Source organism: Penicillium psychrosexuale (genome assembly GCF_028828465.1).
Source record: "Penicillium psychrosexuale strain IBT 29551 chromosome Unknown utg000002l, whole genome shotgun sequence".
In the NCBI taxonomy this organism is placed as follows: domain Eukaryota; kingdom Fungi; phylum Ascomycota; class Eurotiomycetes; order Eurotiales; family Aspergillaceae; genus Penicillium; species Penicillium psychrosexuale.
The window spans coordinates 2,399,358-2,424,277 of NW_026643187.1; the positions used below are offsets into that span (position 1 = coordinate 2,399,358).

General features: G+C 49.1%; 11 protein-coding genes across 11 annotated transcripts; 7 read left to right on the top strand and 4 right to left on the bottom strand.

The window, feature by feature from the left end:
• Positions 1–2,179: 2,179 nt before the first annotated feature.
• On the top strand, positions 2,180–3,973 carry N7518_002070 (uncharacterized protein; the record flags this gene model as incomplete). The annotated part of the gene is made up of 2 exons (XM_057182998.1): positions 2,180–3,127; positions 3,182–3,973. 2 exons carry the CDS (start codon positions 2,180–2,182, stop codon positions 3,971–3,973), a joined length of 1,740 nt encoding a protein of 579 aa, XP_057044448.1.
• Positions 3,974–4,593: 620 nt separating this feature from the next.
• N7518_002071 (fungal specific transcription factor domain-containing protein) lies at positions 4,594–5,877 on the bottom strand (the record flags this gene model as incomplete). The annotated part of the gene is made up of 4 exons (XM_057182999.1): positions 4,594–5,012; positions 5,067–5,305; positions 5,359–5,766; positions 5,846–5,877. The coding sequence occupies 4 exons, from the start codon at positions 5,875–5,877 to the stop codon at positions 4,594–4,596; spliced, it is 1,098 nt and encodes a 365-aa protein (XP_057044449.1).
• Positions 5,878–7,582: 1,705 nt separating this feature from the next.
• On the top strand, positions 7,583–8,142 carry N7518_002072 (uncharacterized protein; the record flags this gene model as incomplete). Its single annotated transcript, XM_057183000.1, has 2 exons — positions 7,583–7,716; positions 7,782–8,142. The coding sequence occupies 2 exons, from the start codon at positions 7,583–7,585 to the stop codon at positions 8,140–8,142; spliced, it is 495 nt and encodes a 164-aa protein (XP_057044450.1).
• A 186-nt stretch (positions 8,143–8,328) lies between these two features.
• N7518_002073 (DUF2458 domain-containing protein) lies at positions 8,329–9,187 on the bottom strand (the record flags this gene model as incomplete). Its single annotated transcript, XM_057183001.1, has 3 exons — positions 8,329–8,610; positions 8,662–8,701; positions 8,766–9,187. 3 exons carry the CDS (start codon positions 9,185–9,187, stop codon positions 8,329–8,331), a joined length of 744 nt encoding a protein of 247 aa, XP_057044451.1.
• A 520-nt stretch (positions 9,188–9,707) lies between these two features.
• Positions 9,708–10,664, top strand: N7518_002074 (cytochrome c oxidase assembly protein COX14; the record flags this gene model as incomplete). Its single annotated transcript, XM_057183002.1, has 2 exons — positions 9,708–10,020; positions 10,168–10,664. 2 exons carry the CDS (start codon positions 9,708–9,710, stop codon positions 10,662–10,664), a joined length of 810 nt encoding a protein of 269 aa, XP_057044452.1.
• A 981-nt stretch (positions 10,665–11,645) lies between these two features.
• On the bottom strand, positions 11,646–12,895 carry N7518_002075 (3-deoxy-7-phosphoheptulonate synthase; the record flags this gene model as incomplete). Its single annotated transcript, XM_057183003.1, has 3 exons — positions 11,646–12,641; positions 12,732–12,787; positions 12,853–12,895. 3 exons carry the CDS (start codon positions 12,893–12,895, stop codon positions 11,646–11,648), a joined length of 1,095 nt encoding a protein of 364 aa, XP_057044453.1.
• Positions 12,896–14,292: 1,397 nt separating this feature from the next.
• On the top strand, positions 14,293–15,289 carry N7518_002076 (uncharacterized protein; the record flags this gene model as incomplete). Its single annotated transcript, XM_057183004.1, has 2 exons — positions 14,293–14,439; positions 14,540–15,289. 2 exons carry the CDS (start codon positions 14,293–14,295, stop codon positions 15,287–15,289), a joined length of 897 nt encoding a protein of 298 aa, XP_057044454.1.
• A 634-nt stretch (positions 15,290–15,923) lies between these two features.
• N7518_002077 (thiolase family protein) lies at positions 15,924–17,165 on the top strand (the record flags this gene model as incomplete). The annotated part of the gene is made up of 1 exon (XM_057183005.1): positions 15,924–17,165. One exon carries the CDS (start codon positions 15,924–15,926, stop codon positions 17,163–17,165), a length of 1,242 nt encoding a protein of 413 aa, XP_057044455.1.
• Positions 17,166–17,519: 354 nt separating this feature from the next.
• N7518_002078 (mitochondrial 54S ribosomal mL50 protein) lies at positions 17,520–18,797 on the top strand (the record flags this gene model as incomplete). Its single annotated transcript, XM_057183006.1, has 3 exons — positions 17,520–17,914; positions 18,011–18,392; positions 18,450–18,797. The coding sequence occupies 3 exons, from the start codon at positions 17,520–17,522 to the stop codon at positions 18,795–18,797; spliced, it is 1,125 nt and encodes a 374-aa protein (XP_057044456.1).
• A 350-nt stretch (positions 18,798–19,147) lies between these two features.
• N7518_002079 (replication termination factor 2) lies at positions 19,148–20,234 on the bottom strand (the record flags this gene model as incomplete). Its single annotated transcript, XM_057183007.1, has 3 exons — positions 19,148–19,612; positions 19,668–20,154; positions 20,215–20,234. 3 exons carry the CDS (start codon positions 20,232–20,234, stop codon positions 19,148–19,150), a joined length of 972 nt encoding a protein of 323 aa, XP_057044457.1.
• A 155-nt stretch (positions 20,235–20,389) lies between these two features.
• Positions 20,390–22,293, top strand: N7518_002080 (uncharacterized protein; the record flags this gene model as incomplete). Its single annotated transcript, XM_057183008.1, has 3 exons — positions 20,390–20,489; positions 20,626–21,582; positions 21,641–22,293. The coding sequence occupies 3 exons, from the start codon at positions 20,390–20,392 to the stop codon at positions 22,291–22,293; spliced, it is 1,710 nt and encodes a 569-aa protein (XP_057044458.1).
• Between the last annotated feature and the right edge of the window lie 2,627 nt (positions 22,294–24,920).

Below are 24,920 nucleotides of genomic sequence, written 5' to 3' on the forward strand. Positions count from 1 at the left end.
TGCGAAGCGTTTATTTCGACCTCTTCGTTTGAATTGAGTTTCTATAAAAATTGACTATGCGTACAGTGAGGCTAATAAATAGTCTGTGAGCCCCTCGAGGGAACAGGGACGGGGCAAGTTACTCAAGAGGAACCGGAGTCGGCATGCCGAATCGGGAAGACATGCTTCCCGGAAACGCTTCCGAGATTTCGAAGTCAGCCAATATTCTGCGCAGTGCCGGGTTCCGGGACGTCCGGGGTGGTTCTACTCTGAATCTTCTTTAACGAACTTCCATCTATCCTTCAGGGAAAACTTCGATATTTGTCTCTCGCCATTTTTATCTTTTCGATTTAGCTGTCACTTTGGGCTGCTCATGTTCAATATTAGTAATCTTACAAATATAGGTATGGATTAAAAAGTTCAAAGGTTCTATCTCATCTATTATAAGGCCGACGGAGCTCAATGATCTACTGGGGCGAACGACGCCCCACTGTTATGGAGTATGGAGTACATATGTACCGGATAATGCCTGGAACTTGAAACCTTTCCCTTTCCGTTTGAGTGCTCACCTCTTGCCGCTTTTTGATCACCGAGTAAAACACCCTGACTTGATCACGGGCTATTATATAATCAACGTGCTCACTGAGCATCACCTGATCATCACCTAAGCACCCTGATCCACTTAGTTACTGATCAATATCTGAGGTCAAAGCTCGTGCCTCGAGAACATTCACTTCATTTGGAGTGCGGATCTCGACCTCACCGGCACCATAGCCAACAAGCTCGCCTGGGACCAAAATGGTGTCAGGATATAAGCCACAGGAACGGATGTAGCCGCGGCACTGGCAACAGAGAGGAAACAAAGGCTGTGGAGGAGCTTCATTGTGGATTTTTTGACTGCAACGAGAGAGATGATGGTAATGAATTGTTTCGATACTTAATTCCCACGTCCCTGTTTTGTATTCGTGAAGGCAAGGATGTCGCACTCGTCATTTTACTACTCTTGATACTACGCAATTTTCGCGGCTAGGATTAGGATTGTCTTACAAGCATACTCCATAGTTAATCAACAGTTGGTGTACTCCGGAGTCCGTATGTACTTTTGTACTCGGTGACCCCCACAGCTCCACAAGCTCATAACCTCCCCCAATGGTCTCTAATAAGTCTTTACCTACTCCGTACCTGAGTAGGTAGATATGGTGCCTAGGTATGGTAGGTATCAGCTTGATACCGTCTATACATTACAATAACGTAATATTCTATTATTCTTATTGTAGGAAAATGTCTGTCCTGGGGAGGTGATAATTCCAACTTGATGTTTCACCGCCCAAACTTAGATTTCCTTTTTTGGCGAACGTTCTTCCTGTGTATGTCTCTCTGAATTTCCAGTCTTGTCAATATGGAGGAGAAGAACATCTTCGAAAAACCATCTATTCCATCCTTAGGATCCTCTGCGGGAAGCCAGCTGCACGATGAGCTACCTCCTTCACCCCTCATGTTGATTGTGGACTCCTATCCCGATAACCTCGTTGTCAAATACCTCGTGGCTCCGCTTGCTAAGCATCCTTTCCTGTAAGCAAATAAATACCTACCATCGGTGATGATTGGTAAAAGTATTGGGAATATAGAACCATCTTTGCACTCCTAGCTTTTCTCTTTGGCTCTCTCCCGGTGTGTGGTCATTGGAACGCTGAGGAGGTTTGCTCTCTGAGATTTAACTATCTGGCATTTTTTATTGCGGTGGGACTATTGGGCTTGAAGGGCTATGCCAGTTACCTGGGGCGAAAGCTCGAAAAAGGACGGATAGTCGCGAAAGGCTCAACTTAGGTAGTTCTGATCTTTGCTTATACGCTGGAATCAATTTGACAATGTCTAGACTTACCCCCTCACAGCTCAATCAGGAAAGCCCCACCGGTACGTATAGTTAGATACATAATTTGAGCCATTAACTTTCAGCATAAGGGGCTTGCACAACTTAGGGCGATCACAATGCCGTGTTTTGGCACTTCCGGTGCCATTTCTGGCCTTCCGACCTTGGGAGCTTCCGAGCCTCGGAGATCATATCTCTCACTAATTGTTGTCTGTGACGTACAAGGGGATATAAATACTTCGCGACCCTAGAGATGTGATGTTGAAGCTGCATGACCAGATTACTTTGTCTTTCTCTATTCTAAATCTTCAACATCCTACTGAATTCACAATGCCTCATCCACACAAAACCACCCCGAGCACCGATATCTACGGTCCTGGGAGTTTCATGGATACGGAGTTCACTCCAGTTCCCCAGGATACTGCTCGAATTTTTGAGTATCTTGCAAAGAATACTCCTGGGTTCACTCAAGACAAAGAGCTTTGGAATACAGTCAAGTTTAATGGTAGCGAGCTACCGATTATTCCTGGTCCAATCAAGGCCCCTCTCATTGCAGCTGCCCTACATGCCATGTGTGGAGTTTTAGCCCACGAAATTGTCGAAGATCGTGATGGCACATCGGCACGTACCCAGCAGGTCACCGTCAACACCGATCATGCTGCTATCTGGTTGGGAAATACTCTTGCGGCTTCCGTCGAAGGGAAAGACGCTCCTGAACTGTTAAGGTCGCGTCAGCTGTCAGCTCTTTTCCCGCAGGATTTCGAGCACGGCTGTATGTCCACACCGATCAAACAACGAACTACTGCCATCTACAAGACAAAGACGCCGGGGGTTTCGTATCAACTTCACGGTTCCCTTGATCCCGTGCCGGTCCTGAAATCCATGGGAATGGATCCTAATTACCCTGCCAAGACGTTCGATGAAGCTTATGACTACATCAGCCGGCATGTCGAGCAATGGACCGCAGACGAGTTGGAAATGCACAACGTCAAGAACGGGTTTTGCGGCAGCATCTGCTTTACACCCCAAGGGTGGTTAGACACGCTGATGGGAAAGACCCTTGCGAGTCACCCACTAGTCGGCTACTCTCGACAGTCGCATGCAATTCCGACTCCCCCAACTCCCTTGCCCAATATCCCGGACGATAAGCGGCCCCTAGCAGGTATCAAAGTGATTGAGCTGGTTCGCATCATTGCTGGTCCTGTCATTGGCTCCACTCTCGCTGCTTTCGGTGCCGATGTCATTCGCGTGAACTGCAGCCGCTTGGTAGACCTTAACGTATGTCGTGGATTCTGGCCTTCAAACTTCTTTATACTGACTGATAATGTGTAGGCTTTACAACTTACCCTGAACACAGGGAAACGCACTATTGATATTGATCTGACCAAGGACGAAGATAAGGCACGACTGCGGGAACTCATTGAGGGTGCCGATGTTTTCGTTCAAGGCTTCCGCCCCAATGCAATCGCAAGAAAGGGCTTCGGCGTCAACGATCTCCTCGAGATGGCCGGAAACCGTGGTAAAGGGATAGTGTACGTCGAGGAGAACTGTTACGGCCCCGACGGGCCGTACCATGAAAGACCTGGCTGGCAGCAGATTGGGGATGCAGCCTCAGGATCGTCCTACGTGATGGGCCGGTCTTTAGGCCATACGGATGGTTTGGGCATTCTTCCACCGCTTCCAATCTCTGATATGACCACTGGTCTTGTGGGTGCTGTGGGGGCTCTTATGGCCCTCCGGGATCGGGCTCGACATGGTGGCTCATATCGTGTGACAAGCTCTTTGGTGAAGGCAGATGCGATCTCACTGGAGCCCGAGATTGGTCTTTACTCGCCGGAGGTTGTTGAACGGAGCAATCAGTTGTTCAAATGGGATCCCATAAGCCCTGCCTATTTTGTCGCGGAGATCCTTCTCATCGTCATGGATGGATGGAAGAGGGTTTTTCCTCAATATTTTGAAGAATCTGGAACTGAATCGCTCATGACCAGTTTCCAAGATGGGCCATTTGGCCACATGACCACCCTGAAGCCTGTGGTCCAGTTGAGCGATTCGAGCATGACACCGCGGTGGTTGACACCCGCGGTTCCCTACTGTTATCATCCTCAAAACATAGAATGGCTGTAGCTTGCTCCTCGGAGGGGTCTACCATGTGATTCTAATAGTGGTGGACAGATTGGCGATTGAAATTCGAGTGCGAGTTCATTTGCCAATACTTGGGGATGATCTTGTGATCTGGAGCGGGCATGAGGATAGCAATACAAAGTGTTCGAGTCAGTTGGCAGTGAATATGTGAGAGGCCGATTTCATGCCTAGTTTCCCTCACCCATATATCTTCTCCCATGCATTTTTAATTCTATCACTATAATACAAGCAATATTCATGTTAGGGCCAAGCGTATATCGAGACAAAGGAACCGACAACACAGATAAAATAACTATATTCTCATACAGGGACACTCTCCATGGATCAGCGCAAATCACACCGTGGTCTCCTACTAACCTGGTAGACTTCAGCCCATACGCTAAAATATGCCAGATCAAAGATCTGAAGCTGCTATGACTATTACCTGGTGGTCATAAATATACTCAATTCTTGGTATATCTAAATTTGAACACCATGTGATGCATGCAAGAGAATCTTCAGTACTTCAGTACAATGAGCATTTACTGCTGGACTGGTAATAACCATCTTTTAGCAACCCTTCTGAGTGAAAAGAAAGGTCTGATGTTCTGCATTAGTCGAGGCTATGCTTGCATTCCCCATCTTTCAGCTGGACTGGTTTCGTCGTCCAACTGTGCAAAAAACAAAGGCCAATCGTTCCAATCAAACGGATAATTCTCAAGCCAGGCCAAGTTTCCTATATTATTTTGAGGCTCTTGTCCTTCCATGGTTGCGCCTTGAATCATTGTGCTGTCATGGTCGACTTCGTCTTGCGAACCTTCTCCGGTGACATAGTCTGCTCCAGAGCCGCGCATATCGATATGTTCTTGGATCAATTTGAGGACGGAACTGCACCGCGAAGCCAATGTATCATACTTTTCATAATCTTTGAGGATCTTACAAGCCTGTTGCAAAAGGCCCTTCAAACGAGCGAAAGAAAAATGTTCCACTATCTGTGGGGACATTTGAGCAGCAAGCAGAATAGTTGTCGCCATGTATATATCTTATAATTGTTAGTGGCTGACACCGTTATGCCTCATTTACGAGAGTAACTCACATGAGACGGTGTACCAGTTCGAGGGTAATATATACGCTTGCGTCTGCTCTGGTAGATTTCTGATGATGAAATCTATCATATCCTCAGCAGCTTTGACACACTGAATTTGGCACCGAAAGACCACATATCCAATGGTTTGATCATCCGAGTACAAATTGACACCAGAAGCATTGTCTGCCTTTCGATGGCGCATCTGTGAAAGAAACGGCCTAAAAAGGAGGAGCCGAACAGAAAGATATCTTTCAACAAAAATTAGTCCGCAATTCACATTCTCATGTATCAGGATACAAACCGGGCGCGTAAAATGTTCGCTTGACGTTTCATACGCTTTGTCGGCGTCGGATCTTCAAGGTCGAATGGCATTCGAAAATAAGAGTGAAGGTTTTCGGTCCAATTGCATAGCTCCGACTCGATTCTAAACAGGCTCGTGAATTTATCGAAGGATAATGGTGAGCTCAAGTTCACACCGGTGAGATTTCTGCTTAGATCAGGGTCGGCTTTGGAATCACTGGAGTTATAGAAGGTTTCTAAGACGTCTCCTATGATGTGATGTAGTCGACAGAATGATATGTAAAAGTTCATATTCGAAGGCAGAGTTGCATTCCCAGTGTCCATTGAGTGTAGCACCAAAGTATCCAATCCTTGTTTTGCAACAGCTTGGGGAACTTTGAGCGCGCAGCCAAAAGTCATGGAAGCAATCCTATATAGAGTTAGTTCGCGCATTGAAAATATCGACTCTTCATATTATACCTGTCCATGATAATACATCCATTCCAAACCTGACGGGCAAGGTCCCGTTCATGTGGATCATTGATTGATTCGACTGTGGCAGGTAAATGCAAGCCCAGATCCTGTGCGATATGAATCGCCGTGCCAATGCTTCGGAATGATTTCTGGGGCTTTTTGTCGTGTTGGAAATACACCGCTGTAAGCAAAAGGATTTGAATGATTTCAAAATTGTAAAGTTCCATCAGTTCATAGGACATCAATCCTTGGGCTCTCTGAAAAAAAGCAACCGATGATTGATACCGAGAGAGAGGTGTTTCGGCCTGGGAAACTACACAAGACATGGCAAACATGATATTGAGAATGCAGTGCAAAGCCCTCTCGTTCATAGAGATTTCTCCCTCTTTGACCCACAGAGTCTCATATGCGTTCTGGATAGACGATTTGTCGAGCCAGGGGTAGATATTATCCACATAACCCCAATATAGACTCATTAAGTTGTCAGCCACCTTCCTTGTAGGAAGAGCAAACTGCGTATCAGAGGGTTCTCTGCTAGCTTCCTTTTTTTGCAATTTTGGCAACTTTTCGAGCGGTTTGGGCAAAAGTCGACTTCTTTCTTTCCGGTTATTCTCAGTCCCTCTTTTTGGGCGTGTCGCATTTTCAACTTCATGCAAGATATGCGCCCCGCTAGATGCGCCAAAAAGACTGCCGTTAGATACGATTCCGCTGTACAAGCTAGCCTCATCGTTATCTTCATTTTGAGAGCAGCTGTTTCGACATTCGCTCCTGTATCTTGCCTGCTCGGTGTTACAGGAGGCACTGTCGATCGTAGCCTTCTCTCGGGCAGTATCTGAACTGTATGTTGCTCAACGCGTAAGCTGATCTGTAGGTAATGGACCGCGACAAGTGAGCCACAAGCAAGCATTATGAGATGCTTGGCTGCTATATATTTTGAAGATGATTCTATTCCAAGTACTTACGGCATACTTGATGAGGGAGAGACTCGATCAGCCTCCCGGTATATACATGCTTGTTTCCTTTTTGAGCAAGGCCCGCATACTAACACACCAAATATGAGCACAGTATCGATCGCACCCTGTCGATTTCGTAATCCGTTTGATTCGCTTACCTGGTCTAGCACCATCGCATTTTGTTTTCTTGGCTTTACAAACGTTACATGCGATGCTGATCTTGCAACGTTTCGGTTTTGGTTCTTTCAACTGTTCCTGTGAGGAGGAGTTCTCCATATGAAACGAGAACATCATTCTGCGACCAACGTATTCGAAGGCAGAACCTTGGAAGTGTTGAATTGGCAAGTCTCGCCGTTGTTTCTCGGGCCGGGACTTCGGCATGTCCTATTATGTCATCATTTGTCTCGAGTTGCGAGACACAGGCCTGTGCTGTCCATGTCTGACCTCAAATATGTTCTCATGACCTTGAGTGCCTTCGTAAAGCGCCGATCGGGAAAGTCGCGACCGCGGCCTAAAATCCGGTATATATTACAGCTCCAACGTACGATTAATAATGGACTCCATCAGCAAGACGTCAGGTTTCAACCGTCAGAATATAAGCCCCTCTCAAAGCTTATTTGGAACCGCAATACGAGCTATTTTCGGCAAAGTGGCTTGAAAATGACTGTATATGTAGGCTTAATTGCAGATCGTCGGCAAATCCCGCAGAAGTGTCTCAAATATAAGCTGACACTTGCAATATAAAACCAGATGGGTTGTCTTTTCTTTTGCATTTCCATTCACAATTATCTTCACCGTTGATCCAGCATTCTAACGATCATGGCTCTCTCCGCATGTAATGCCGTGTCAAACCCTTCTTTTGAAACCGGCATCCTGGCTCCATGGCATCCATCCGCCGTGAATGTGGCCAAAGTAAGCAATGGGACAATCGCATACAGTGGTGATTATTACCTGTACGAATCTCCCTCTCTGCCCAGCCAAATTACAATATCAGATACTAACGAAGTGATATGCACAGTAACCTTCAAACCGCAGTAGGAAACCGCGGCAACACCATCTCCCAGGGCTTAAGACACCTCAAGCCTCACACGGAATACAAATTCAGTGCCCAGGCTCAGGTTCCATCGCCTTCCGGCTCAGAGTACTGCTCGGTCTATGTGTACGTTGGCCGCAATGCAACAGTCGGTAGCATCGCCTCGGTGCTGCTGTTCAATTTTGGGGAGTGGACGGAGGTCACAGGGAGCTATGTGCCAAAGAGGGAGAATGAGATTTTGAGTATTGGCGCTGCTTGTGATTCGGAGGATTCTTCTTATACGGATAATGTTTTGTTTGATGACATTAGCTTCATTCCCAATGATTGTGCGTATGGTTTGGCTTAGGAATATACAGAGGAAGCTTTGGTTGTGCATACATACACCATAGTAAGAATTTCTAGTTTCAAATTAGAACTCCCGCTTTATATATTCTAAATCAAGAATTTTCACAGCCATTCTTCTCGATCACTCACAAAAACTCTGAAGAGGATGGGAATCGAAGACAAATCATGTATGCTGAGAAGTATCTCACTATCGACACAGATCCTCCAGCAACTCCAACATGCGTTGCTGCAACTTCACAAGCTCGGACTTGGAAATTGGCGATGAACTGGTTACAGTTGACCCGGTCTGGCTTCCTGGATGTGAGCCCTCTATGTTGGATGGGCCATCTTGAACCAGCTCCTTCCGAAGCGTAAAGAATGGAATACCCAAACCGCGCAATTCGGCCATGATAGCATCTGCCATTTGCACGGCTGCCCTATGAACCTTTGCATCGTAGGTTGCAATCTCTGCGGCAAACTCCTTTTCAGTCTAATAACAAACAGTCAGAGCGAATAATTAACAGAGGCACTGAGAACATACCGAGCCATCGTCCTCTTTTACAGGGGCACCGATCGACCTCCTTGTTTGGCGTTAGTGATCCGTCGCTAGTAAAATACCGCAGAGCAGCATAGTGATAGACTCACAAGACTGCATCTAGCTCTCTCTGTTTCTCGGGGCGGCCTTTCTGCTGCTTCAATAATGCCTCGCGGGCGTGGAACCATTGTTGTTCATGATGGTGTTGACTTCGGATCACACCGCGAATGCGCGCTTGGGTCTCTTCGTTTTGACCTACGGTGCGCATCACATGTTTTAGTGCTGCGGGCCAAGTTGTGATAGTCGAAGAGTCAGAGTCAGATCCAGGAGTAGAAGTGGTGGACGGTCTCGTTGTCCTTGGCTGCAGCGGTCGTGGATCCTCCGAGGGCCTGGATTGAGAGGGTCTGATTTTTGGTGGATGACTAGGTGTAGGTATAGGCTGATTAGAGCAACCCTGACCCTGAGAAGCTAGACTAGACAAGGTGCTGAGGACTGAGTTCAGGTCCGAGGCATTGTAGGAGCCGTCTCCCATATTGAAATAGAGCCTTTCGATAAGATATTGTGGGATGTATAGGTTACTCTGAAGTTTCCAATCAATATATCGACCCTGGGTCTGAATTGATATATAAAGATTGAGAATGGCGAGTGAAGATCGATGTAGATGTCAAAGTGTTCCAAAGACGGTTGACGTAGGATACATATGCAGAGAAAGGATGGAGAAGGGGTGTTGAGAAAGACAAGTCAATTTTGGCATAAAGAATAAGTGGTAGTTATAATTTATTGATCACATACAAATTACAAATCCCCTCAAGATGAGAGGACGGAAAGGAATGAAAGAAGATGAAAGTGATCAGTTGAAGCTGTTTTGAATGTCTTGGCGCATTCCCGTGCTGAAAATTTACCTTCAACCTGCAAATCCCCGGTTTATCAACTGCCTCCAGATCCATCACCCCACCACGGCCCTCCAATTGCCTCCGTCCAATTTCCAGTAATATCAACTTGATTTTCAATCCCTATCTTCAGCTCTCCCCCCGAAACCGGGAACTCCCAACATGTCCCGATCCGCCGCAGACGCAACGCGGTTCACGGCCACCGGGCCCTACGCCCACTCCAAGACCGGCGGCGCGAACCAGGCCTCAGACTTTGGGAAGATGAAGTCAAGCATGAAGTCATCACCAAAGCAACTTGGCCCGAATGGCCAACCGGAGACACCCAAGGAGAAGGTGGAACGACTGCGAGCACAGGCACGGGCTGCTCGGAAGACACAGGCAGCTGGAAGTAGTGCGGACCGATGGATTGAGTCTGGGCGGAAGTTTGCCAATAAAGCACACAAGGGAATGGTTTACTCATTGATTGCCGCGTCCGGTACGTTTCCTGCCCTGTGGAATATGATGAGCAAAATACCAGCAACACAACATACGATCCTCCGAAGTCCGGGTCAACAATGACAAGCAAACGGACCCTTCAGTTGACCCCTACTGGACTTATACTAATCCTTCTATGTTATACTAGGTGTCTGCGGTGTTCTTACAGTCTACTCAATGATCTCGCTTACGCTCTATAACCGCCGCCAACGCACGCTTTGGATCGAAAAGGAACTCAAGACCCTCAAGGATGCCGAGATCGCCTACGCCAACGGTACCGCAACCACCGAGCAGCAGGAGCTCCTGAAGAAGGAGAAGATCGGTGAAATTATGAAGCAGAAGCGCGAGGAGGAGAAGGCACAGAAGCCCTGGGCCAAGGCGAAGCGATTCCTCTTCGAGAAGCTAAACATGGAAGACAGCGGTGCCAATCCTGCACCAACATCCGCGTCAGCCCTGGCTATCGAGGGTGCCGACAAGAGTCAAGGTGGTGTTATGGAGGCCGTGCAGGCCAAGCAAGCTCTCGATAGTGCTGCGGCGAAGACTGGCGCTCCTTTGCCCGGTCAGTTGGATGTGCTGGCTGAGAATGTGGGACAGGCCGCGAAGAGCAAGACATCAAGCTGGACTAGCTGGTTGACGGGGCGATAGATTGGGCAACCTTTGGTCCTCCAAGCAAACAAAAAGAAAGAAGGACGGACTGGATGGGTTGGCATGATGCTATAACCTGTCCTCGGATGCAATGCTGATCTGATTTCATCATCTACCAGCAAACATAATCTGGACCCATCTCTCTCCCTCCGCCGATCTTCACTCCTCGCCATATGCGATACCTTTTCTCTTGCATGGCAAGTCGCGGTTTATTTTTTATCGTGACCTGCTTCCATTCTTCCAGGGGGTTTACGGCGTTTTCTTCCATTGTGTTTCTGGAATGTGTTCCTAGTCAGTATGGTCTTTCCTGACACTCCGAAGGGAGTGAACGGCCGGGCTTCCATGTATATCGTGTACAGTACATAGATCTGCTTATATCTGCTCTCATTTCTACTCCATCCTCAGGTCCCACTCAATAGTACCTACATACACCCCCACGAGGATACAAGCGCCCCCACGACCCGCTGGTGACTCATTCCTGGGCAATGATTTCGACCTAAATAGGCCCTTCTAACCTAAGTTTGCGCACTAATCCCCAAATAGGGACGGACCCATCGTCAACACCGGAGAAGCGCTTAGCCGCGGGCTAACAAGTGGAGCAGAAAAAATAAAAGATCCTTAAAGTACGGAGTAGTACACCCCGGAGAAAAATATAAAAAGCAGATTCAGCCCTTGATCACATTCCTAAACTTTTGGCCACTCATACTATGAAATCGTCAACAGTCCCAGCGAACCGCAAACCCCCAAAAATGTTCTTTTTTGACACCAGCTACACATTCGCACATGAATTCCAAGGGGGTTTCCCAAGGAACAAGCAGGAAAAAAAAAGGTACAAAGGAAACCGCTGAAAACCCGAGATAAAGAAACAACAGGTACCGAAACGAGGTATCTATGCCAGACCCGTTCTCCCTCCTCTCCGCGGAAGAAGGGCTGTGAAAATCAGAGACAAGAACGGCATGATCTACAGAGAACCGAATCCCTCTATTGCTGCGCTTTCTTGGCAGCACGACGAGCACGAACACCATCGGCGAGATCCTCGAGCACCTCAACCGTCATCTCCCAGTTGATGCAAGCATCAGTGATGCTGACACCGCGGAGGAGACCCTCGGGTCCCTCGGGGGGAACCTTCTGGTTACCCTCGTAGATGTTGGACTCGATCATGACACCAATGATGGCAGTCTCGCCCTCACGGAGCTGTTCAGAGACAGCCTTGGCGACGACGGGCTGGTTGAGGTGGTTCTTGTTGGAGTTACCGTGCGAGCAGTCGACCATGAGGACCTCGCGCTTCTTCTTGGAGCGGAGAGCCTCACGGGCAGTGCGGATGCTGTCGCGGTCATAGTTGGTGCCCCTGTTTCCACCGCGCAGGATGACGAAGCCGTGCTCGTTGCCGGAGGTCTTGGTGATGGCAGCCAGACCCTGCTTGGTGACACCGAGGAAGCGGTGGGGGTGCGAGGCGGCGCCGATGGCATCCACGGCAACGGTCAGGTTGCCATCGGTGCCGTTCTTGTAGCCGATGGGGAAGGACAGGCCCGAGGCGAGCTCGCGGTGCAGCTGAGACTCGGTGGTGCGGGCGCCGATCGCGCCGAGCGAAATCAAATCTGCCAGATACTGTGGGGAGATGGTATCTAGCATCTCTGAGGCAATGGGCAGACCCGTGCTCGTCAGATCGGTGTACAGCTTACGGGACACGCGCAGACCCTTGTTGATGTTGAAGGTCTCGTCGATGTCGGGGTCGTTGATCAAACCCTTCCAGCCGACCGTTGTGCGGGGCTTTTCCAGGTAGGCGCGCATGATCACGCAGAGATCCTTCTCCAGTTTTACGGAAAGCTCCTTCAGCCGGCGGGCGTACTCAAGTGCGGTGTCTGGGTCGTGGATGGAGCATGGTCCGACCACGACTAGCAGGCGGTCATCACGCTGCTCGATGATCTCAATTGCTTGATTCCGGCCGGCGCGGACTGTTTCGATGGCACGAGCAGGCTATACAGACAATTGTTGTCAGTTGGTGCGCTTGTAGTTTTGCCATGTCACCGCAAATAGCGGGGTGAAAAAAAAAATTTGGTGGCTTACCGCAGGGATCTCAGTCTGCAAGAAGTAGGGTGACAGCAATGGGTCGTATCCGAGGACTAATAACACAAAGATCATCAGTATCTCTCACACGCAAATTGGCTCTGGACACAATTTGACATACCACGACTGTCCTCGTTGACTTCAGTGGTCTTGATGAGGGGCATTGTGATGCTCAAGGAACACTAGTGGTGATTAGTATAGATTATATAGGAGATTATAAACAGAAGATCCCCAGGGCAAAAATGCAATTTAAAGCAGAAGAAATGACTCACAGATTCGAGGTGTCAAGGAGGAAAGTAGTGGGACTAAAAAAAATAAGAGGCAAAAGTGGGCCGAGAGATTTTACGGGTCAAGGGATGGTTTTGAGTACTTATGTGTACTGTGCTATTTATGGGATGGTCTTATTTAGTAGTATTTAGTCTTCTCATACTCTTCTCACTATTGGCTTCCAACATATGTATAATGTATCCAAGCTGTACTCTGTACGGGGGATGAGATCTAGTTGTCTTGGCTGGCTGGAGAATATGAGACGTCCAATCACGGGACCGGAGATGACCACAAGTTATACATCGCACTCCAGCTGACCTGCATATCATGTCATGTACTTCTGATATCTGCGGCAGTCAGGAGATTTCCATGCACTAGTACATGACGAGAAAATCAAGAATTAAACAGCCAGCTGGCAAACCCCAGTTTCATATTCCACTGGACTCAAACTAGCAGAAAATATAGTATATCAAAACATTTGATTTTGCCTTGAAGACCACAGCCTAACCTAATCTTTTCCAACATTGAATATTGAACCTCCAAGCCAAAATCATGCACACGGGCTATAGTTACTACAGCAGTCTGTATACAGAGTACATTTAAATGGTTTCCCCCAATATCTCTCTAGTTCTAGGTAGACCCCTCTATGGACCGGCTTTGAGCGTTCGTAGCTCTATCAATTTGCAATTATTGCCTAGGTGACCTCTCCTTTGATACCTCAACCGCCAGGAACACAACACTCAACTGTCGCACCCACGTCACTCTTAATGCAGCTATAATACTCTGCTTCGACATCTAAACTCAGCTATTTCTCTTTCTTAGGCTTACCTTGAAATACTTGTTCTAGCGCCGATTGGTTTACTGGCAGGATTGTTCTCCAACCTCAAAGTGGGACAATCTGCAGCTCTTTGTTCTACTTCAATGGGATATAGAATTCATAAAAACAGACCTTGATTCTTATTTTGATGTATTGAAGGCTTTTAATTCATAATCGTCACAAGTAGTTGCCTAGTCAGGTCATATCCTATAATTTTGCTGTTATACACCTCATAAAGTGTTGACAAAAAGTAGGTGACAAAAAGTAGGTAACCATGCTCTCTTTCAGGTTTGCTTCTCGCACGCTGCTGGGTTTGACTGTGATTGTCCTTCTCTCTCTTTCCATCTGTTTACCTTTGTTTTCAACTGCCCTTCTTGATTTTTATCCTTCCTTTTCTTCTCCCCCCGTCATCTTCCATCACCTTCAACTCTCTGACTGTCTACACTTTTCATCTCTCTTCAAGCATCTTCAGTCGCGATGCCTGGCAACGCTGGAAGCACCGTTCCTTTTCGCATCAGAATGAAGAAAAATAAGCCCAAGAAAGTTGAATCTGAGATGACCGAATTGGCCCGCGTGCCTCGCGCGTCACAGATACCCCAGAATGAGAAATCCTACCATGTTCAGGTAAACACTGGTCCTGACCTCGGAACCACACTGGCATAACCTACCTCGTCTATTCTCGCGGCACAAATCCCATCTTCTAAATACTGATAATTATGGCCAGGGAATGGTGGGCTGCGGGCACAGCTCGACTGCGCATGGTCCAGCCACCAAGGGAAACGGCGACCACGTAGCTGGCTCTCCCGAGAAGAAGGACGGAAAGGTACTCGCTGCTGACCGTCGCTTCCATGCCGAAAACGAGTATCCCACCCGCTTCAGCTTGCAAGACATGGAAAGCGACATCGGCAGGTGGATCTGTCTTGCATGTCCCCTTTCAACCCGCAAATGCAAGGACTGCAAACAGTACGAAGGCCACGAAGACTCCCTGATCATCGCCATTCATGGAGATTGTGTTACCGACAAGACCGGAAAACGTTCGGCAATGGGATTGTTCTACGGCCGCGGCAACACCGGCAATCTCTCCTTGCCCCTTCCAGGCAAGGACGACCACAGCCACACCACCCAGATCGCCGAGTTGACCGCCTGCCTGCGAGCATTGCGCAATGCGACCAGCATCATCGAGGAGCGCCACAGCATGATGCGCAAAGGCAAGCTCCTCGTGCCGCTGAATGCCTTCATTATCAAAACGGACTCCGAGTATCTCGTCCGCAGCTTGACGGAGTGGTTGCCCAAGTGGAAGAACAATGGATGGAAGACTTGCAAGGGCGCTCCGGTTGCTAATGCTGACCTGTTCAAGTTGATCGAAACTGGTATCAACATGGTTGAGTTGGTCGTCCAGGTTAAGTTCTGGCTCGTGCCCAGGGCGAACAACCTGGAGGCTATTTGTCTGGCAAAGGTGGCTTTCATCAAATGATGAGCCAGGGGATCCATTCATATGTCCCTCAGTAGGGATATCAATTAGTTATCTCAGGATCTCTAGTTTAATCCAAACTTCTATGATATCAAATTCGGGAATGTCTCGATTCTCGGCTTGGCTTCCGGTTCCAAAGTGCCGAACCGAAATAGCTGACATAAGCATCCGATGGGCTCCCGATGTCCTGTCCAGTTCGAGGTGCATGTCTATCATTAGGATTATTCGGTATTGTAGAATCTCCGGGGAGAATGTGTAGAGGCTGTTAGAAATCGGCGTACAAGACTAGGATATCGACTAGAATCAACTTTTCTCCACACATTTCGCGGGAAACCGCTTAGCCGATCTTCAGTGCCGCGACCACTCAGCAACGGTAGTCGACCAAACTACTTCCGACCCCGGAATTTTGTCCGGCATTTGCCTATAAGTAATATTGGTATACCCGGGGGAGTTTGGATGGAGTTGTTGCCGGTTTCTCTCTTTTCTCTTTCTTGCATACTTTAGCCATTGTACATATGTGAGTAACAGTCCGAGCTGACATCCAAGTCGAAACTGACGGCGCCGAGACAGATCGGAAATACCTTGACCATCGGTATACAACTTTCAACTAATTCCAATCCAATCAACCTACAAAATCATGGCTTCTCCAATTCCCCGCGGACTTCGCCAAGTACTCCAGAAGTCCCCCAATGACATTGTCATTCTCTCCTCGCTGCGCACACCCGTCACCCGCGCCAAGAAGGGTGGTTTCAAGGATGCCTACCCAGAAGAGCTACTAGCCAGCGTGCTGCAGGCAACGCTGAAGGCAAACCCGAACCTAGATCCCGCCCAGGTCGACGATGTGCTCATCGGCTCCGTCCTGCAAGAATTAGGCGGCGCCAAAGCCGGCCGCATGGGTCAGATTCACGCCGGCTTCCCTCACTCCGTGCCCTTCCACACGATCAACCGCCAGTGCTCATCCGGCCTAGCAGCGATCACAACCATTGCTAACAACATTCGCGCCGGCGCCATCAACATCGGCGTCGGCGGCGGCATGGAATCCATGACCCGCAACTACGGCTCCCGCGCCATCCCCACAGTCCTCTGGCCCGAGCTGAAGGAGTCCCACTCCCAAGACTCCCGCGACTGCATCATGCCCATGGGCCTTACCTCGGAGAACGTCGCGTCCCGCTACGGCATCTCCCGCGCAGACCAGGATGCCTTCGCCGTGGAGTCCCACGCAAAGGCCTCCGCCGCGCAGAAGGCAGGCCGCTTCGACTCCGAGATCGTCCCCGTCACTACCAGAACCCTGGACCCCGAGAACCCCGATGCCCCCGCCAAGGATGTGACCGTCTCCAAGGATGACGGTATCCGCCACGGCCTGTCCCTCGAGAAGGTGGGCTCGCTCAAGCCCGCTTTCTCGCCTACCGGCGCCAGCACCGCCGGTAACAGTTCGCAGGTCAGCGACGGCGCTGCCGCTGCTTTGTTGATGCGACGCTCTACCGCCGAGGAGCTGGGTTTGTCTGGTGCCATTAAGGCGCGCTGGGTCGCGTCTGCGGTCGCGGGCTGTGCCCCCGATGAAATGGGCGTTGGCCCTGCTGTTGCCATCCCTAAACTACTGCAGGCTGTTGGTATTGAGGTTCCCGAGGTTGGTGTTTGGGAGATTAATGAGGCTTTTGCCTCGCAGGCTCTCTACAGCATTCGCAAGCTTGGTATCGACCAGGCTAAGGTTAACCCTAATGGTGGTGCTATTGCTATCGGTCACCCCCTCGGTGCTACTGGTGCTCGCCAATTGGCTACTTTGCTCCCTGAGTTGGAGCGCAGTGGCCAGGAGATCGGTGTAATTAGCATGTGCATTGGTACAGGTATGGGTATGGCGGGCATGTTTGTCCGTGAGTAATTGTTTTACATGCTTTGCACAAAATGTTCTTTTATATCTTTCCCTTAGTAGTATGATACCAGCGGTGCATGTGTATATACAGTTTGCATACTATGAATGAATACATTGAAGAATATTTCTCATTTAACATCAAACGTGGCCTTTTTTAAAAGAAATAAAAAGAGACAGACTAAATCACTATATGCAATTTGATGCGCGTAAAATGATGATTTGCAATATCAAACCTAGCGAGGAAAAAATGCCAAGCATCAATATAACCAACACGTGACCCGTGCCTTTCTTGAATTTGTTTCTCCGTCCGGGCCAACTCCGCCAGCTCGACGCTCATAAAGAACATTCGCGCCCACTTCGACAATGCGGCCCTCAATGCGCCTCCCTCTGCGGGAGGCAAACTTTGTCTGTTCCAGCTGCAGAATTCAGACCACCCCCCGTATCTCGCCGCTCGGTCAAGTCCGCCAATATGCCTCCGACTCCCCCGGACTCCTCGAACGCGCTCGGCGCAAGATTTGGGGCACCGACAAGCCCCCAGGCCCAGCAGACCCCTACACTGGAAGTCAGATCATGCCAGGAACCGGTCTGGCTTCCGGAGAGTCGGTAGCAGAGGAAGCATTCAGTCTCGAACAGGGTGAAGCACTGTCTGAAGAAATTGATGACAACCTGACCTGGGAGGGAATGCCCAGGATTGGTTATCTACCGGAGAAAGAATGGCGTCTTCAGGGTTCAAAGGGGCCAGCCGATAAGGTCAAACCGTATGTTTGATCTAAGTCATCAATTTGATGCCTCTACATCCTGGTTTTGATTTCTCAATGGATTGCTGACAATGTCCTTCTTGATTGATCGAACAGATGGTACCACAATCCACGACCTTTACCGTACATGAAGGCTGCGCATCAAGCCGCCGTGGAGATTGGTTTGATGCAAATGTTGGGGCAGGAAGTCCCCGTTGTTAGCAACCTTAAGACCGAAGCACAGCTCGAGTCGGTTAAGATCGAAGGCCAGTCTGGTAACTGGGGCGACCGTCTCCGCTTCCCCGATGTCAAAACAATGAATATCCTTCTACGCCATGTAGCAGGGAGTTTGAAAGGCAAAGACGCCAAGATCGCTCACCGGAAATTGAAAAAGATAGCTGGCGAGAAGGGAAATCGCCTGTATGACGCAGAGTCCGAGGGTCAGATGCAGAACAGCATCAGTTCCCTGTCACTGGCTGATGGAAACGTCAAGTTTGTTGTACGTATTCCCCCTTCGACATTCTCGTAACCAACATTACTGACAACCACATCTCAGTTCTTCGCCCGTCTCTCCAAATTGATGTCTCAGCATATTCCTGACCACATCATCACCTCTTCCGCCACCACGAGTGATGTCTTCCGCGCACAGGAGGCACTTCACAAAAAGACTACCAGATTGACACCGGTGCTTCTCCATCAACTTATGGACAAGAACGGTGCCGCTCAATTGCCTAACGTCAAGATTCTCGATGTCCGCCAGACCCGTCATGACCACGATGAAGATCTTGGCCGCAAGAAGCTTATTGTCTCTACGCTCTACAAGAATGGTTTGATCACCAAGAGCCTGGGCCAGAAACAACCGGCCCATTGGAAGCAAGCTAAGAAGACTGAGGCGAATGCGTAAGCCTCTCCTTGTGTTTTGTAGAATGTTGGAGGCATACTTTTTCCTTTATCTGAGAGCAATCTTTTGTACATTAGAATTGTTGATTGAATTGCATTTTTGTCCTTTGTGAGTTCATATAATTGTACACGTTGGTTCTGGTATGTACGGTATATCTACTCGTCGACCCGTCCAGCATACAACGCAGTGGCCCCCATCAATCATCGAAGAACATCAAAAGCCCTTGAACTCCGGAAATAAAACTCCTTCCATGACTTATCTCACCCATGACTTATCTCACATTGAAAAGTAAAGGCACTTCATTCAGGCCTCACGTCTACCTCTGCGCAGCAGGAAGGTAGAGCCAAATCAGGTCATGATATAGAAAATCCTCTTGTCATGAAATCACGATTTTTGGACCCGCCGTCCTTCTTTGTGAAGAGACTGTCGAGATTCTCATTCCCACCCATCATCTTCCGGCGCTTCTTCTTCTCATTTTCCTCCGCCAACACACGGGCAGTGAGCGAAGAAGTAGCAGCGTTCTTGATTCCATTGCTAGAAGCAGTATTAGGCACTGGTGTGGAAGTGTTGCTTCGACTTTTAGGATCCGAGGATTGCTTAGGTACTACCAATCCAGCAGGCTCTATAGTGCCGGGAGCATCAGTTACTCCCTCTGCGGAGGCGTTCTTCTTGCGCTTCTTTGAGCCGGGGGCTTTTTTGAGGGAATGCGTTAGGCCTTGTTCAGCAAGTTTATGGCCTCGCGCAATCAGACGTTCCTTGTCTTCTTTTTTGGTGGTAAGGATGTTAATGATGTTGTCTTCGGTGTAAGGTTCGTTGCACTAGCACACACACGTCAGCCACTATTTCCGCTTTGTATCAAGGCGTGATTCTTACCTGTAAGCACTTGTCGCCTTTGAGCTGTCGGATAGCCTCCTCTGCAAATACATGTCCACACGGCACCAGGTACACAGACTTCACACTCGGGCCCAACGGCTTGGCGGTGACCGGGCAGATCCAGCCCTCGCGACGCTCACGGGGCGCATAAGCACGGCCTGAGGGGTGCTCGGGGAGCTCAGTGTCGATTTCGAACTTCATCTCAACCACATCCCGGAGCGACTTCACTCGCCCGCATAGAATCTCTTCGCAGTCTGCCTTAGAGCTGATGCCCTCGACATCGTCGCCGGGGAGCAGGAACTGGAGAATGGCGTCCTTGTTATAAAGATTTCCGACTGAGTCTGATACAATTGGCCGAGAGAGGGACTTGTGTGAGAGCGGGCAAGTAGTCCAGGAGTGTTCTTGCTGCTCGCGCTGGGTCTCTTTTACTTGCGCCGTGCTCGGGGCACGGGCTGCTTCGCGGACGAGCTCTCGGCGAGTCGGAATACTAGAAAGTTTTGTGTTAGTATTTTTGAGTCTATGGCACATTTATAATAGAGCCACTCACCTGCCACCATCATTACCCATGTTTGCGATGCGGTTGTAAAATGCCCCCAACTTCGCCACGATAAAGTTGGGAAGATAGCGCGCTGACTCAGCAGCGATTAGATCCAGGGCCCGCTATCAACAGCTGGCCAGAAGCTCTCTCCGCAACTCGACAAACAAAGCTCAATGCCTCAAGCATGAGACTTCCTCAGTCGTTATTCTTGCTGGCTGCCGCTGGGTCGGCGGTCCAGGCTAGTAGTGACAAGCCTGCCCGTCCCCGTGGCTTGGGCCCAGAATGTGAGTATCTGAACCCTGGCTTTCTAGATCTCCATTATTTGCATTATTGTTTCTGTGGCAGGTTCATGTAGCAGTGATCTATGATAGGCAATTGATTCTCTTTCTATTAGAGCTTATACTAATTTAGTTTCCTTAGTTGCCAAATTCTACCAGGACTCAACGACATTCACCTGTATCTCGAATCCCTCGGTCAAAATACCCTTCTCGGCCGTCAACGATGACTACTGTGACTGCCCCGACGGAAGCGACGAGCCTGGCACATCCGCCTGCGCACATATTTCGCGCAATTCGCCACTAACGGTGGCCGACCGGCCTGGGAATAGCGATTTGGACACCGTACTCGCTCTTCCGGGATTCTACTGCAAAAACAAGGGCCACCGGCCATCATACCTTCCATTCCAGCGTATCAACGATGGTATCTGTGATTATGAGGAGTGCTGTGATGGTAGCGATGAGTGGGCTCGCGTTGGAGGCACGAAGTGTGAAGACCGATGCAAGGAGATTGGCAAGCAATGGCGGAAGCAAGAGGAACAGAACCAAAAGTCGATGAATGCTGCCCTAAGGAAGAAGAAGGACCTCCTTGTCGATGCTGGTCGCCAGCAGCAGGAGCTCGAGGACCATATCGCTGCTCTCGAGGCCGAGGTTCAGGGCGCTGAGCTCAAGGAACAGAACCTCGAGGCTGATCTGAAGCTCGCCCAGGAGCAGGACCGCAAGGTGGTTCGTACTGGAAATGGCAAAGGTAAAGGCAAGGTCAATGCCCTCGCCAACTTGGCCAAGGGCCGTGTTGACGAGCTACGCAATGCGTTGGTTGATGTGCGTCGGCAGCGGGATGAGGTCCGCGAGCGGGTGAAGGAGCTTGAGGATATTCTGGCTAAGGTCAAGGTGGAATATAACCCCAATTTCAATGACGAGGGTGTCAAACGTGCGGTCCGTAGCTATGAGGACTACGCTGCTCGTGAGCAAGGCACCGAGGGTGTGAACGCTGCCGTCGACCGTGACTTAGACGAGATTGCCAAGGCCGACGGTGAAGAACATGGTATTAACTGGGAGCACTGGGAAAACGAGGAGGATGGATGCAACGACTCGGATCTAGGTACGATATTCCGTGGTTTCTTGTGACACCTAGTATAGCTTACCAACAGGAACTATAGTGTACAAGCTCGCTGCTTATCTCCCACCCTCGCTTGTCAGCTTCATTGAGGACAGGGCCGTTTCTGTCAAGAGCTACCTTGAAGAAAAGGGCATTCTGCCCAAGGCCGATAAAGACTCTTCCTCGGAATCCAAGGCCGTGACCCAGGCACGCGATGCCCTTAAGGCCGCGCAAGATACTGTTACAAGCATCAAGAACAAACTCCGCGACCACCGTGCCGACCTTGAGCAGGACTATGGCCCTAACTCCATCTTCCGCGCGCTCAAGGGTGTATGTATCACCCAGGATGCGGGTGAGTACACGTACGAGCATTGCTTCCTTGAGTCAACCAAGCAGAACCAGAGAAAGGGAAGCAATTCTGTGTCGATGGGCAAATTCTCGAATGTTGGAACTACGACCGTAGAAGAGGTCAACGCGGCTGGCGAGGTTGTCAACGTCGAGAAGATGACGATTCAATACAATAACGGCCAGTCTTGTTGGAATGGACCTAACCGGTCGACCAAGGTCATTTTGGAGTGCGGTGAAGAGAACAAGATCTTGAAGACAGCGGAAGAGGAGAAGTGCGTGTATGCTATGATTGTTACCTCGCCGGCTGCATGTGCAAGTGGTGAGGAAGCAGGTAACGTTGCGCCTCGCTCGAAAGACGAGCTGTGACAGCTATAGATCTAGAGATCTGGTGTTACATATGTATTGAATGTTTATTTCACGTGCATCTCATTAATTGGAATGAATTGCAATTCGAGCGCTTTTTACCCAGGTATTCTTGTTTCTTGGTGTTGAAGTGAACATGTTTGGGTTCGATACAATCGACGTATGTGAAGGTGCCTGCGTAGCCCTGGACGATGAGCATAATCGAATCACGTTTACTGGAACATAGAGATACTACTAAAGATCATGAATCACACAATATAACACCTTCATAGTTGACTGAAAATTAAATCACAAGAACACACACGAGGTCAAATCTGAACCTATAAACTTAACACCCCATCCACAAGGCTCCAGGCCCTATTATCCCCAGATCCTAGCATACAATCATCTCGGTCATGAACGATCACAATGGAGTTATCTCATAACTCGACGAAACAATGAGCTAGTTTGACAGCAGTGGTAGCCCGGGTCTGGTGTGGGTTGTATGGGAGGAAGATGGCGGTGATGAAGGCCGGTGGGTTGGCTTAGTGCTAGGAGGGTAGTTAGTATATCTTTTGCCCCAGGGCCGTATCCCACTATGAGTGACGGTTATAAGACAGGGAGTGAGCACGCAGGTACATACCTTGCAGCTAGAGCAGGAGCAAGAAGTGCACTCGCCGGAGCAGCAGTTGCAGGTGCAAGGAGACATGATGAAGATAGAGTTGGTAGGTAAAGAACCTTGAAAAAGAAGCTTAAGAGTAGTGTTTGGTTTGGATGTAGATGGCTTGGATAGAGAAAGAAAAGTCTAACAGGGGACGGGTATGAGCCCAGCTTTATAGATTCACGACTGCTACGGAGTACATTATCCCGATCAATAATAGAGCGCATAATTCTATTTCTTCATCCATCATGCTCCCTCCAATCTAAGACGCCGTAATGTCGCCGCGGCCCGTTCACACTCCATAGTATCGCGTGGTCGAGTCAAATGAGCCCAGCCCTGCATCCCACTCAATCCGCCTGCCTATCATGTCCTTCAAGCTATCCTCACGCGCTATGCGCTGTAAAAAGAATACTCTGGCCAGATGCTCAACCGCTCGCCAAGCCTATCAGGTTCTAGCTATGATGTAAACTTTTACAGTCCGCCCGCCCTCGGGCGAATATGGCGCAAAAGCCGGTGAGAAGATTAGTATCCGATCTGTTTTCTTGCGAAGTCTAAGTGTTATCTTTCTCGGTGTTTTCTCGATAGTATAATGGGTACAACATGACCGGGTTAATCAGGCTATGTACGGAGTAGCTCAGATTGCGTTGTGCTCGGGCCGGGTTCCTGCGAAGAATATGGCTGATCCATTGGCTTAGGCTGAAGACTAAGAATCTTGCAGGGGTTCGTTTTGTGGAGCAATGGCCTGCATTGTTTACGTTGCTTACACTTCCAGATACGGACATCGTTGCCTATACATGTGTAAGTTGTTTCCTTTGAATGTCACTATTGGACTTGGATATGTGTTTCATTGATCATCTGTTATATGCTATGTGTAGGAATATGTTTCTAAGACAATATAGTGAGATGAATATATATGGGATAATGTGACAGCACAAAACACTCCCTATTAGTGCGATATTAAAATTCAACCCTTCTACTATCATGCCACAATGACGGCCACGTTTCTGGCACGACGTAGATCTGCATGCCTCGGTCCACTGGTTTCGGGACGGGCCTCTTATTACCTCATGAGTACAGTCGTAACTATGTACAACATGCGTACCATGATGTGGAGCGTAAGTACTAGAACGAATTAGGATAAACGTCGTATTCAAAGGAAAGACGGAGAATACCCAGCAAGTAAAGGCCGAGTGTGTAATTTCCGGCGCCTACAGCGGTTTCAGGCTGGGCTATTGTCGTGGCAGCCTATGAGGCGAAGTTTGCTCGGATTGGGGACCTTGGAGGAGGGGTGCTACCTGGCCTCATTGGCAGCCCTGGATTACCTGAGATATGTCCATATCCACACAGTGGAGCATGCCAGGGTGTTCTGGCTTTGTTTTTATTGATTTCTTTCGGGGTATTTGTGTACTAGAGGTGTATGGGCGGCAAGACGCCCTAGGAGCTGCACCTGCATTGTTGGGGTTGGATTAGCTGTTAGCTCCCGAGATCAGGTTGAGACCGACATTAGATCATATCCATATATATCGTACATAGTTGTACTATGCAAAGAAGAGAAACCGTGTATACCAAGAGACAAGGTCGTTGAGAGGCATCTCAGTCTGTACAATGTAGTCCGTACGTGACATCAAAACGCCGACATTGCGCGTTTGGGCCTCCTGCGGGGACAGACTCATTGGGATCTGACTGAGAGCCAGGAGCAAACCAGCCAGACACCGATAGAGTGGAGAGGCTGCATATTGGAAGATATCACAGACCCCTTCGAGGTGCATCATGCATGATTATGATAGGCTCCGATTCGATACTGCTCTTCTGGGACTCGTGCAGCATCGAGTCCCGCTTTTAATCTCTTCTTGCAATCAGCTCTGCGGGGTACCAGGTGTTGGGGTCTTTGTTGTAGAAAGGTTTGATGTTGGAGATGGGTGAAAATGCCGCAGAAGCCGTTCTTGAAAGGCTGTGAAAGGTATTTCCGTTTCGGGGCACTGAGACGATG